Below are 12,692 nucleotides of genomic sequence, written 5' to 3' on the forward strand. Positions count from 1 at the left end.
CCTAACACAATGCCCCTATTACCAATGCATTACACAATGCCCCTATTACCAATGCCAGACACAGTGCCCCTATTACCAATGACAAACACAGTGCCCCTATTACCAAGGCTAAACAAAGTGACCCTATTACCAAGGCTAAATACAGTGCCCCTATTGCCAAATCCAAACACAATGCCCCTATTACCAATGCCAAACACAGTGCCTCTGTTACCAATGCCAGACACAGTGCCTCTGTTACCAATGCCAGACACAGTGCCCCTATTACCAATGCCAGACACAGTGCCCCCATTACCAATGCCAGACACAGTGCCCCTATTACCAATGCCAAACACAGTGCTCCCATTACCAATGCCAGACACAGTGCCCCTATTACCAATGCCAAACACAATGCCCCTATTACCAATGCCAGACACAGTGCCCCTATTACCAATGACAATCACAGTGCCCCTATTACCAAGGCTAAACAAAGTGCCCCTATTATCAAGGCTAAATACAGTGCCCCTATTGCCAAGTCCAAACACAATGCCCCTATTACCAATGCTAAACACAGTTCCCCTATTACCAATGCCAAACATAGTGCCCCTATTACCAATGCCAAACACAGTGCCCCTATTACCAATGCCAAACACAGTGCCCCTATTACTAGTGATTAGTACTAATGGGCGGACCTGGACTGTAAAAGTCCGGACCCACTCAGGTTCAAAAGTATCCGAGAGCTGGACCTTCTCAAGGAATTCGGCTAATGATCAGAATCCAGCACTCGGATGATAAAAAAAAATATATATAAAAGGAATAATAAAAAAAAAAGAATACAGCAAGCACGCTATACTTACCGAGACTCCGACGTGGCTGTAACTGCTCCAGCCGCTCATTTCACTTCTGGGGCCGCTTATTAGCTTCATGCATATTCACTGTTTCCCCCACCCACCAGCATCTGTGATTGGTTGCAGTCAGACGCGCCCCCACCCTAAGTGGCAGCGTGTCTGCCTGCTTGGAATCACAGAAGCTACGTGTGTATATTGTGGTGTAAAAATAAATAAATTAAAAAGTTGGTGTAGAGTCCCCCCATATCATGATATCCAGCATGATAAAGCCTATGGCTACAAGCTGCAGCTCCTAGCTGTGAGCTTATCTTGGCTGTGTATCAAAATAAGAGGAACTGCATGTGGGTATTTTGTTGTTTTTTGGTGTTTTTTTTAAAATAAATAAATATATATTTATTTAAATAGTTTAAAAACCGGCATGTGGTTCCCCCCATTTTTAACACCCAGCCAAGATAAAACTCGACAGCTGGGAGCTGGTATTCTCAGGCTGGGGAGACCCATGGTTATTTCCCCCAGCCTAAAAATAGCAGCCTGCAGCTGCCCAGAATTGTTGCATCCTTTACATATGACAACCCTGGAACTTTACTTGGCTTTTCCCGTTTGCCCTGGTGTGGTGGCACTCGGAGTAATAAGGGGTTAATGTCAGCTCATAGCTGCCTCTAAGATCTAGATTAGTAATGGAGAGGGTCTATGAGACCGCCCATCACTAATTTGTAAGTGAAAATAAACAAAGACAGACACTGAAAAAATCCTTTATTTGAAATAAAAGACAAAAAAACATCCTTTCACCCCTTTATTAACCCCAAAACACCTAGGTTCAACGTAATCCAAACGAGGTCCCATGATGATCCTGGCTCTGCTACATCTTATGGCACAGCGAGCAGCCATAGAACATGACCGGCCGCTATAACTGCAGGCAGAGAATGACTTAGCTGCAGTGATCAGCGTTTATGTCACAAAGGTTAGTTGCAGTCACAGCTGGAGGTTCTCATGGTTCTCCACCTGTGACCTCAATATTTAATAAAGTCACCTGAGGTCAAGTTATCAACAGAGAATTTAATGAGTATGTGTGTAATCGTGGCTCAAGTACGTGTGAAAACGAACACCACGTGTACTGGAAACATGGACGTGTAAAGGGGGCCATAGGTTGTATCAGGGATTGCAGCTTCGTCCCATTCAAATCAATGAGATCAAAACAGAAATGGAGCAGAGCTGCCATACCGGTCCCAACCCAAGCCAAGAGGAGCGCTGTTTCTGGAAGAAAACAGCCATACTTTTGCAATTTCCTACAATCTTTTTTTTTTTTTTTTTTTAATTCCACTAAAAAAAGCTGAAAAAAAAAACCCAAACAAAAAAAAAACATAATAAGCATCATTGAAATCCCCTGACTGTAGTGGTAATAATTACCTTTCAAACAAATCACCGCTGCCGCTTTCTAAACTGCGAACAACGAATAGAAATCTGACATGAAAAGAAATGTATCTGTATGTGCGGTTCGGCTTTCAGCAGATGTATCGGAGAGTTTTTTTATACTAATATCTGCAAAGCATATTTAAAGTATTATAATTGATTACTTTATATATTTTTTATTTTTTTTTATTTTTACACACCTGCCATTTATACAGAAATCACAAGAGAAAAAATAATCTATATTATTAGCGAACAATCAATTTCCTTTAGACTCCCCTAATCCCGCACACCCACAACAGATGGTTAGGATTTGTAACCGGTTGCAACAAAAGCGAGAGTTCCTTTGAAATAAAACTAAAAAGCTTTTTTTTTCCTTGTCACACTCTTCTATTAAGATGCCGTCTTGGTGAGTCTAATTTTACTCAGCATCTTATTTATTTTTTTTATTTAAGATCTCATTTTTGCTAGTGCCAAGAGTGTCCCACCATAGATCCAAAGAGAGCGTTCAGGCAAAGGCCAAAGATAACCCATGAAATGAAAACGTGCCAGTGCATTAAGTCTACTGTGGGGTTTTTTGTTTATTTTTTTATTCAGAACTAGCTGTAGTACCTGGAGTTGCCCGGGAAAGAAACTGTCTCCTTCTCTCCCTGTCTGTCTCTATAGCTCTGCTTCTTGCTCTGTATCTCCGTCTCTCTCGGTCTGTATATCTCTGTTTCTCTCTATCTCTCTCCCTGTCTCTTTTTCTCTCTGTTTCTCTCTCTCTGTCTGTCTGTTTTTCTGTCTCAGTTTCCCTCTGTCTGTCTCTGTTTCCCTCTGTCTGTCTCTGTTTCCCTCTGTCTGTCTCAGTTTCTCTCTGCCTGTCTCAGTTTCCCTCTGCCTGTCTCAGTTTCCCTCTGCCTGTCTCAGTTTCCCTCTGCCTGTCTCAGTTTCCCTCTGCCTGTCTCAGTTTCCCTCTGCCTGTCTCAGTTTCCCTCTGCCTGTCTCTGTTTCCCTCTGCCTGTCTCTGTTTCCCTCTGCCTGTCTCTGTTTCCCTATGCCTGTCTCTGTTTCCCTATGCCTGTCTCTGTTTCCCTATGCCTGTCTCTGTTTCCCTCTGCCTGTCTGTTTCCCTATGCCTGTCTCTGTTTCCCTATGCCTGTCTGTTTCCCTATGCCTGTCTCTGTTTCCCTCTGCCTGTCTTTGTTTCCCTCTGCCTGTCTGTTTCCCTATGCCTGTCTCTGTTTCCCTCTGCCTGTCTTTGTTTCCCTCTGCCTGTCTCTGTTTCCCTATGCCTGTCTCTGTTTCCCTATGCCTGTCTGTTTCCCTATGCTTGTCTCTGTTTCCCTCTGCCTGTCTGTTTCCCTCTGCCTGTCTCTGTTTCCCTCTGCCTGTCTCAGTTTCCCTCTGCCTGTCTCAGTTTCCCTCTGCCTGTCTCAGTTTCCCTCTGCCTGTCTCAGTTTCTCTCTGCCTGTCTCAGTTTCTCTCTGCCTGTCTCAGTTTCCCTCTGCCTGTCTCAGTTTCCCTCTGCCTGTCTCTGTTTCCCTCTGTCTGTCTTTGTTTCCCTCTGTCTGTCTCTGTTTCCCTCTGTCTGTCTCTGTTTCCCTCTGTGTCTCTGTTTCCCTCTGTCTGCCTCTGTTTCCCTATGCCTGTCTCTGTTTCCCTATGCCTGTCTCTGTTTCCCTCTGCCTGTCTCAGTTTCCCTATGCCTGTCTCTGTTTCCCTATGCCTGTCTCTGTTTCCCTATGCCTGTCTCTGTTTCCCTATGCCTGTCTCTGTTTCCCTATGCCTGTCTCTGTTTCCCTATGCCTGTCTCTGTTTCCCTCTGCCTGTCTCTGTTTCCCTCTGCCTGTCTCTGTTTCCCTATGCCTGTCTCTGTTTCCCTATGCCTGTCTGTTTCCCTCTGCCTGTCTCTGTTTCCCTCTGCCTTTCTCTGTTTCCCTCTGCCTGTCTCTGTTTCCCTCTGCCTGTCTCAGTTTCCCTCTGTCTGTCTCTGTTTCCCTCTGTCTGTCTCTGTTTCCCTCTGTCTGTCTCTGTTTCCCTCTGTGTGTCTCTGTTTCCCTCTGTCTGCCTCTGTTTCCCTCTGCCTGTCTCTGTTTCCCTATGCCTGTCTCTGTTTCCCTCTGCCTGTCTCAGTTTCCCTCTGCCTGTCTCTGTTTCCCTATGCCTGTCTCTGTTTCCCTATGCCTGTCTCTGTTTCCCTATGCCTGTCTCTGTTTCCCTATGCCTGTCTGTTTCCCTATGCCTGTCTCTGTTTCCCTATGCCTGTCTCTGTTTCCCTCTGCCTGTCTCTGTTTCCCTATGGCTGTCTCTGTTTCCCTATGCCTGTCTCTGTTTCCCTATGCCTGTCTCTGTTTCCCTATGCCTGTCTGTTTCCCTCTGCCTGTCTCTGTTTCCCTCTGCCTTTCTCTGTTTCCCTCTGCCTTTCTCTGTTTCCCTCTGCCTGTCTCTGTTTCCCTCTGCCTGTCTCAGTTTCTCTCTGCCTGTCTCAGTTTCTCTCTGCCTGTCTTAGTTTCCCTCTGCCTGTCTCAGTTTCCCTCTGCCTGTCTCAGTTTCCCTCTGCCTGTCTCAGTTTCTTTCTGTCTGTCTCTGTTTCCCTCTGACTGTCTCAGTTTCCCTCTGCCTGTCTCTGTTTCCCTCTGTCTGTCTCTGTTTCCCTCTGTCTGTCTCTGTTTCCCTCTGTCTGTCTCTGTTTCCCTCTGTCTGTCTCTGTTTCCCTCTGTCTGTCTCTGTTTCCCTCTGTGTGTCTCTGTTTCCCTCTGTGTGTCTCTGTTTCCCTCTGTCTGCCTCTGTTTCCCTCTGCCTGTCTCTGTTTCCCTATGCCTGTCTCTGTTTCCCTCTGTCTGTCTCTGTTTCCCTCTGTCTGTCTCTGTTTCCCTCTGCCTGTCTCTGTTTCTCTCTGCCTGTCTCTTTTTCTCTCTGCCTGTCTCTGTTTCCCTCTGCCTGTCTCTGTTTCCTTCTGCCTGTCTCTGTTTCCCTCTGCCTGTCTCTGTTTCCTTCTGTCTGTCTCTGTTTCCCTCTGTCTGTCTCTGTTTCCCTCTGTCTGTCTCTGTTTCCCTCTGTCTGTCTCTGTTTCCCTCTGCCTGTCTCTGTTTCCCTCTGTCTGTCTCTGTTTCCCTCTGTCTGTCTCTGTTTCCCTCTGTCAGTCTCTGTTTCCCTCTGTCTGTCTCTGTTTCCCTCTGTCTGTCTCTGTTTCCCTCTGTGTGTCTCTGTTTCCCTCTGTCTGCCTCTGTTTCCCTCTGCCTGTCTCTGTTTCCCTCTGCCTGTCTCTGTTTCCCTATGCCTGTCTCTGTTTCCCTATGCCTGTCTCTGTTTCCCTCTGCCTGTCTCAGTTTCCCTCTGCCTGTCTCTGTTTCCCTATGCCTGTCTCTGTTTCCCTATGCCTGTCTCTGTTTCCCTATGCCTGTCTCTGTTTCCCTATGCCTGTCTGTTTCCCTATGCCTGTCTCTGTTTCCCTATGCCTGTCTCTGTTTCCCTCTGCCTGTCTCTGTTTCCCTATGGCTGTCTCTGTTTCCCTATGCCTGTCTCTGTTTCCCTATGCCTGTCTGTTTCCCTCTGCCTGTCTCTGTTTCCCTCTGCCTTTCTCTGTTTCCCTCTGCCTTTCTCTGTTTCCCTCTGCCTGTCTCTGTTTCCCTCTGCCTGTCTCAGTTTCTCTCTGCCTGTCTCAGTTTCTCTCTGCCTGTCTTAGTTTCCCTCTGCCTGTCTCAGTTTCCCTCTGCCTGTCTCAGTTTCCCTCTGCCTGTCTCTGTTTCTTTCTGTCTGTCTCTGTTTCCCTCTGCCTGTCTCAGTTTCCCTCTGCCTGTCTCTGTTTCCCTCTGTCTGTCTCTGTTTCCCTCTGTCTGTCTCTGTTTCCCTCTGTCTGTCTCTGTTTCCCTCTGTCTGTCTCTGTTTCCCTCTGTGTGTCTCTGTTTCCCTCTGTGTGTCTCTGTTTCCCTCTGTCTGCCTCTGTTTCCCTCTGCCTGTCTCTGTTTCCCTCTGTCTGTCTCTGTTTCCCTCTGTCTGTCTCTGTTTCCCTCTGTCTGTCTCTGTTTCCCTCTGCCTGTCTCTGTTTCTCTCTGCCTGTCTCTCTTTCTCTCTGCCTGTCTCTGTTTCCCTCTGCCTGTCTCTGTTTCCTTCTGTCTGTCTCTGTTTCCCTCTGCCTGTCTCTGTTTCCTTCTGTCTGTCTCTGTTTGTCTCTGTTTCCCTCTGTCTGTCTCTGTTTCCCTCTGTCTGTCTCTGTTTCCCTCTGCCTGTCTCTGTTTCCTTCTGTCTGTCTCTGTTTCCCTCTGTCTGTCTCTGTTTCCCTCTGTCTGTCTCTGTTTCCCTCTGTCTGTCTCTGTTTCCCTCTGCCTGTCTGTTTCCTTCTGTCTGTCCCTGTTTCCCTCTGTCTGCCTCTGTTTCCCTCTGTCTGCCTCTGTTTCCCTCTGTCTGTCTCTGTTTCCCTCTGCCTGTCTCTGTTTCCTTCTGTCTGTCTCTGTTTCCCTCTGTCTGCCTCTGTTTCCTTCTGTCTGTCTCTGTTTCCCTCTGCCTGTCTCTGTTTCCTTCTGTCTGTCTCTATTTCCCTCTGTCTGCCTCTGTTTCCCTCTGTCTGCCTCTGTTTCCCTCTGTCTGTCTCTGTTTCCCTCTGCCTGTCTCTGTTTCCTTCTGTCTGTCTCTGTTTCCCTCTGTCTGCCTCTGTTTCCCTCTGTCTGCCTCTGTTTCCCTCTGTCTGTCTCTGTTTCCCTCTGCCTGTCTCTGTTTCCTTCTGTCTGTCTCTGTTTCCCTCTGTCTGCCTCTGTTTCCCTCTGTCTGCCTCTGTTTCCCTCTGTCTGTCTCTGTTTCCCTCTGCCTGTCTCTGTTTCCTTCTGTCTGTCTCTGTTTCCCTCTGTCTGCATCTGTTTCCCTCTGTCTGCCTCTGTTTCCCTCTGTCTGTCTCTATTTCTCTTTCTGTCTCTGTTTCTCTCTCTCTCTTTTTCTCTCTTTCTCTCTCTGTTTCTCTCTCTTGGTTTGTTTCTGTCTCTCTCTGTCTCTCTCTGCCTGTCTGTTTTTCTCTGTCTCTCTGCTTGTCTCTATTTCACTATATGGAGATAAGGTATGCACACCAGTGACTATGCAAGGGGAATACATGGAATAGCAGAAACTGCTGTGTGAATACTGACATGAAAAATTCAATAGCTATACGTTAGAATGAAATGTGAAAAATGGAACCTGCATTACTGCCATGAATATATGAATAAAGAGAAATTTAGCTACTGAATTGATCAATGCAATAGAGCCCCAACACTACGCCAAAGTATTTCTCTACGTTGGGGTCCCTAGCTTGTGTGTGTCCTCTCATGCAGTTAAAAAACCTACCGTGTGTGGGAAGCTGAGACCCAGGCTATATATGCGTATAATGTGGACTGGCAATAGGTGTGAGTGGGGTGGGTTCACAAACGAAAAACTACTAACAAATAAGGAATAACGTTTGGAGTCCACATTATACGCATAAATAGCCTGGGTCTCAGCTTCCCATACACGGTAAGTTTTTTAACTGCATGAGAGGACACACACAAGCTAGGGACCCCAACGTAGAGAAATACTTTGGCGTAGTGTTGGGGCTCTATTGCATTGATCAATTCAGTAGCTAAATTTCTCTTTATTCATATATTCATGGCAGTAATGCAGGTTCCATTTTTCACATATTCATTCTTGCGTATAGCTATTGGATTTTTCAAGTCAGTATTCACACAGCAGTTTCTGCTATTTCATGTATTCCCCTTGCATAGTCACTGGTGTGCATACCTTATCTCGATATAGTGAAGTTTTTTTAGGTTTTTTGCACCCAGTTCAGACTAAAGCTGGTGTCACACATAACGACGACGACAACGACGTCGCTGCAACGTCACCATATTCTGTGACGTTGCAGCGACCTCAACAGCGACGTCGCTATGTGTGACACATAACAACGATCAGACCCCTGCTGCGAAATCGCTGCTCGCTCCTGAATGCTCCAGGTCATTTTTTGAACGCTGCTATCCCGCTGCGCCATGCTGATAAGCTGATAATCCTTTTGTTTGACACCGCAGCAGGGACGCTATGCTACGTCTGAAACCACACAACGACCGTCGACGTCGCTATGATCGCTACTCCGTCGCTGCTTTTTATAACATGTTTGACAGCTTACTAACGATCATCTATGGTCGCTGCTACGTCACAGAATATGGTGACGTTGCAGCGACGTCGTTGTCGTCATCGTTATGTGTGACCCCAGCTTTAGAATGGTGTTCCAAACGTTATTCCTTATTTGTCTCTATTTCTCTGTCTGTCTCTGTCTGTCCTGTCTCTATTTCTGTCTCTCTATCTCTCTGCTTCTCTCTCTGTTTATCTCTGTCTTGCTCTCAGTTTGTCTCTGTCTCTCTGTTTGTCTCAGTCTCTTTCTTGCTTTCTCTGTCTGTCTCTTGCTCTGTTTATCTCTGTCTGTCTCTGTTTCTCTGTCTCTCTTTGTCTGTTTCTCTCTGCCTGTGTTTTTTTTTGTCTCTCTCTTTTTCTCTGTCTGTCTCTTTCTCTCTATCCATCTCTCCACCGACATCATATTACCTCACACATAAGCTTCTTATACTATGAATGTCCTTTGTTGCCTGTAGCAACCAATCACAGCTCCTATTAATGACCTGTAGCTCCCAGCTCCATTGACTTTAATGGAGGCAGGTTTTTGGCGAATAACTGTAAAGTGCGGGGTTAAATTTTCCCCTCAAAACATACTCTGTAACGCTCTCTGAGTCACATGGGGTGTCTGTGCAAATTTTTGTGATTGTAAATGCAATGATGTGGATTACTTTAGCGGACATACACACACACACATACATTTACACACACACACGCACACACATATATACATACACACATACAAACATTCCTTCATATACACACACACACACACATATATACATACACACATTCATACATACATTCCTTCATATATACACACACATACATACATACATACATTCCTTCATACAGATACACACACACATACATGCATTCCTTCAGACATATACATACACACACATACATACATACATTCCTTCATACATATACACACACATACATTCCTTCATACATATATATACACACACACACACATACATACATTCCTTCATACATATACATACACACACACATACATACATACATTCCTTCATACATATACATACACACACACACATACATACATTCCTTCATACATATACATACACACATACATACATACATGCATATATTCCTTCATACATATACATACACACATACATACATACATACTTTTTTTTCATACATATACACACACACATACATACATTCCTTCATACATATACACACACATACATACATTCCTTCATACATATACACACACATACATACATACATTCCTTCATACATACACACACACACACATACATTCCTTCATACATATACACACACTCCTACATACAAACATACATTCCTTCATACATATACACACACACACATACATACATTCCTTCATACATACACACACACACACACACATACATACATTCCTTCATACATATACACACACACACACACATACATACATACATTCCTTCATACATATGCACACACACACAAATACATACATTCCTTCATACATATACACACACACACACACACATACATACATTCTTTCATACATATACATACTCACACATACATACATACATTCCTTCATACATATACACACACACACACATACATACATACATACATTCCTTCATACATATATACACACACACACACACATACATACATTCCTTCATACATATACATACTCACACATACATACATACATTCCTTCATACATATACACACACACACATACATACATACATTCCTTCATACATATACACACACACATACATACATACATACATTCCTTCATACATATACACACACACACATACATACATACATTCCTTCATACATATACACACACACACATACATACATACATACATACATTCCTTCATGCATATACATACACACACACACACACACACACAATCAGCTTTATATATTAGATAGGATAGCGTAGTAAAGTGCATACCAGCAGGGCGGCCATTGATCCATGGACCATCATAAATTACTCTGGAGCAATGAATCATGGTCCCTTGTCCACTGAAGACGTCACTCCGCCACTGGCCCTGTAAATTGGAAAAAAAAACACGTTGGATCTACATTAGGACTGCGATGCCTGCTGTTTCATAAAGAGGGGATTACTCCTCTTACTTCTCAATAGCAAACTGGGTGGGCCTAGAAAATGAACAATTCGACGGCAATACCCTGCTAACTATCCCTCCGAGAGCTGAAAGGCGGACCACACAATATCCGAAGATTATGCAACGCGCGTCCCTTAAAAAAGAATTAGAGGCGACGAGAAGACAAATGTTTCACCTTATAAGCAAATATCTAGCCTCAAAGAAATTGCCTGTAATTGGGCGTCTGTTTTTTTGTGTGTTTTTTTTAGGCTTTTGCCTTTTTATTGAGCAGCTGCTGCAGAATTTTACACCCAGGACCGGTTTGAGGGGAAACAATGCGCATTCATACGTCTGTCAAGTGCGGAGCATTTTCTGTAAAAAAAAAAAAATATATAAAGAGGAAAAAACAAAACACCTTTAAAATTTGGGTACGCGGCAATCTTATCCTGCTGCCAAGATGTCTGTGGCACATGCTAAGTCTAGGCGTTCTTTATATTCCATACAAAGGGAAAGGAAACCCAAACCCGGGGACGTCTTTCACTAATTAAATGGAGAAGCAGGTGGAATTCGGGCTCATTTCCATCATGTCTTATTACGCTACTTCTTTCATTTTTCGGGAACACCTATTGAGTGGTTGCTAGTCACTGATACAGTGCCTACAAGTAGTATTCAACCCCCTGCAGATTTAGCAGGTTTACACATTCGGAATTAACTTGGCATTGTGACATTTGGACTGTAGATCAGCCTGGAAGTGTGAAATGCAGCAAAAAAGAATGTTATTTCTTTTTTTTGTTTTAAATTGTGAAAAGTTTATTCAGATGGTCATTTATTATTCAACCCCTCAAACCACCAGAATTCTGTTTGGTTCCCCTAAAGTATTAAGAAGTATTTCAGGCACAAAGAACAATGAGCTTCACATGTTTGGATTAATTATCTCTTTTTCCAGCCTTTTCTGACTAATTAAGATCCTCCCCAAACTTGTGAACAGCACTCATACATGGTCAACATGGGAAAGACAAAGGAGCATTCCAAGGCCATCAGAGACAAGATCGTGGAGGGTCACAAGGCTGGCAAGGGGTACAAAACCCTTTCCAAGGAGTTGGGCCTACCTGTCCCCACTGTTGGGAGCATCATCCGGAAGTGGAAGGCTTATGGAACTACTGTTAGCTTTCCACGACCTGGACAGCCTTTGAAAGTTTCCACCCGTGCCGAGGCCAGGCTTGTCCGAAGAGTCAAGGCTAACCCAAGGACAACAAGGAAGGATCTCCGAGAAGATCTCATGGCAGTGGGGACATTGGTTTCAGTCAATACCATAAGTAATGTACTCCACCGCAATGGTCTCCGTTCCAGACGAGCCCGTAAGGTACCTTTACTTTCAAAGCCTCATGTCAAGGCTCGTCTACAGTTTGCTCATGATCACTTGGAGGACTCTGAGACAGACTGGTTCAAGGTTCTCTGGTCTGATGAGACCAAGATCAAGATCTTTGGTGCCAACCACACACGTGACGTTTGGAGACTGGATGGCACTGCATACGACCCCAAGAATACCATCCCTACAGTCAAGCATGGTGGTGGCAGCATCATGCTGTGGGGCTGTTTCTCAGCCAAGGGGCCTGGCCATCTGGTCCGCATCCATGGGAAGATGGATAGCACGGCCTACCTGGAGATTTTGGCCAAGAACCTCCGCTCCTCCATCAAGGATCTTAAGATGGGTCGTCATTTCATCTTCCAACAAGACAACAACCCAAAGCACACAGCCAAGAAAACCAAGGCCTGGTTCAAGAGGGAAAAAATCAAGGTGTTGCAGTGGCCTAGTCAGTCTCCTGACCTTAACCCAATTGAAAACTTGTGGAAGGAGCTCAAGATTAAAGTCCACATGAGACACCCAAAGAACCTAGATAACTTGGAGAAGATCTGCATGGAGGAGTGGGCCAAGATAACTCCAGAGACCTGTGCCGGCCTGATCAGGTCTTATAAAAGACGATTAATAGCTGTAATTGCAAACAAGGGTTATTCCACAAAATATTAAACCTAGGGGTTGAATAATAATTGACCCACACTTTTATGTTGAGAATTTATTAAAATTTAACTGAGCAACATAACTTGTTGGTTTGTAAGATTTATGCATCTGTTAATAAATCCTGCTCTTGTTTGAAGTTTGCAGGCTCTAACTTATTTGCATCTTATCAAACCTGCTAAATCTGCAGGGGGTTGAAGACTACTGGTAGGCACTGTATATACTATGTATATACATGTATATATTGGCGGT

General features: G+C 44.5%; 1 protein-coding gene across 1 annotated transcript in view; it reads right to left on the reverse strand.

The window, feature by feature from the left end:
• The window catches only part of MORN1 (MORN repeat containing 1), a 519,059-nt gene that overhangs the window by 393,674 nt on the left and 112,693 nt on the right, over positions 1-12,692 (reverse strand). Inside the window, exon 7 of the mRNA XM_075329305.1 lies at positions 10,273-10,369. Coding sequence (XP_075185420.1) covers positions 10,273-10,369 — 97 coding nt within the window. The remainder of the gene's footprint in view (positions 1-10,272; positions 10,370-12,692) is intronic.

Source organism: Anomaloglossus baeobatrachus, chromosome 11, assembly GCF_048569485.1.
Source record: "Anomaloglossus baeobatrachus isolate aAnoBae1 chromosome 11, aAnoBae1.hap1, whole genome shotgun sequence".
Classification (NCBI taxonomy): Eukaryota; Metazoa; Chordata; class Amphibia; order Anura; family Aromobatidae; genus Anomaloglossus; species Anomaloglossus baeobatrachus.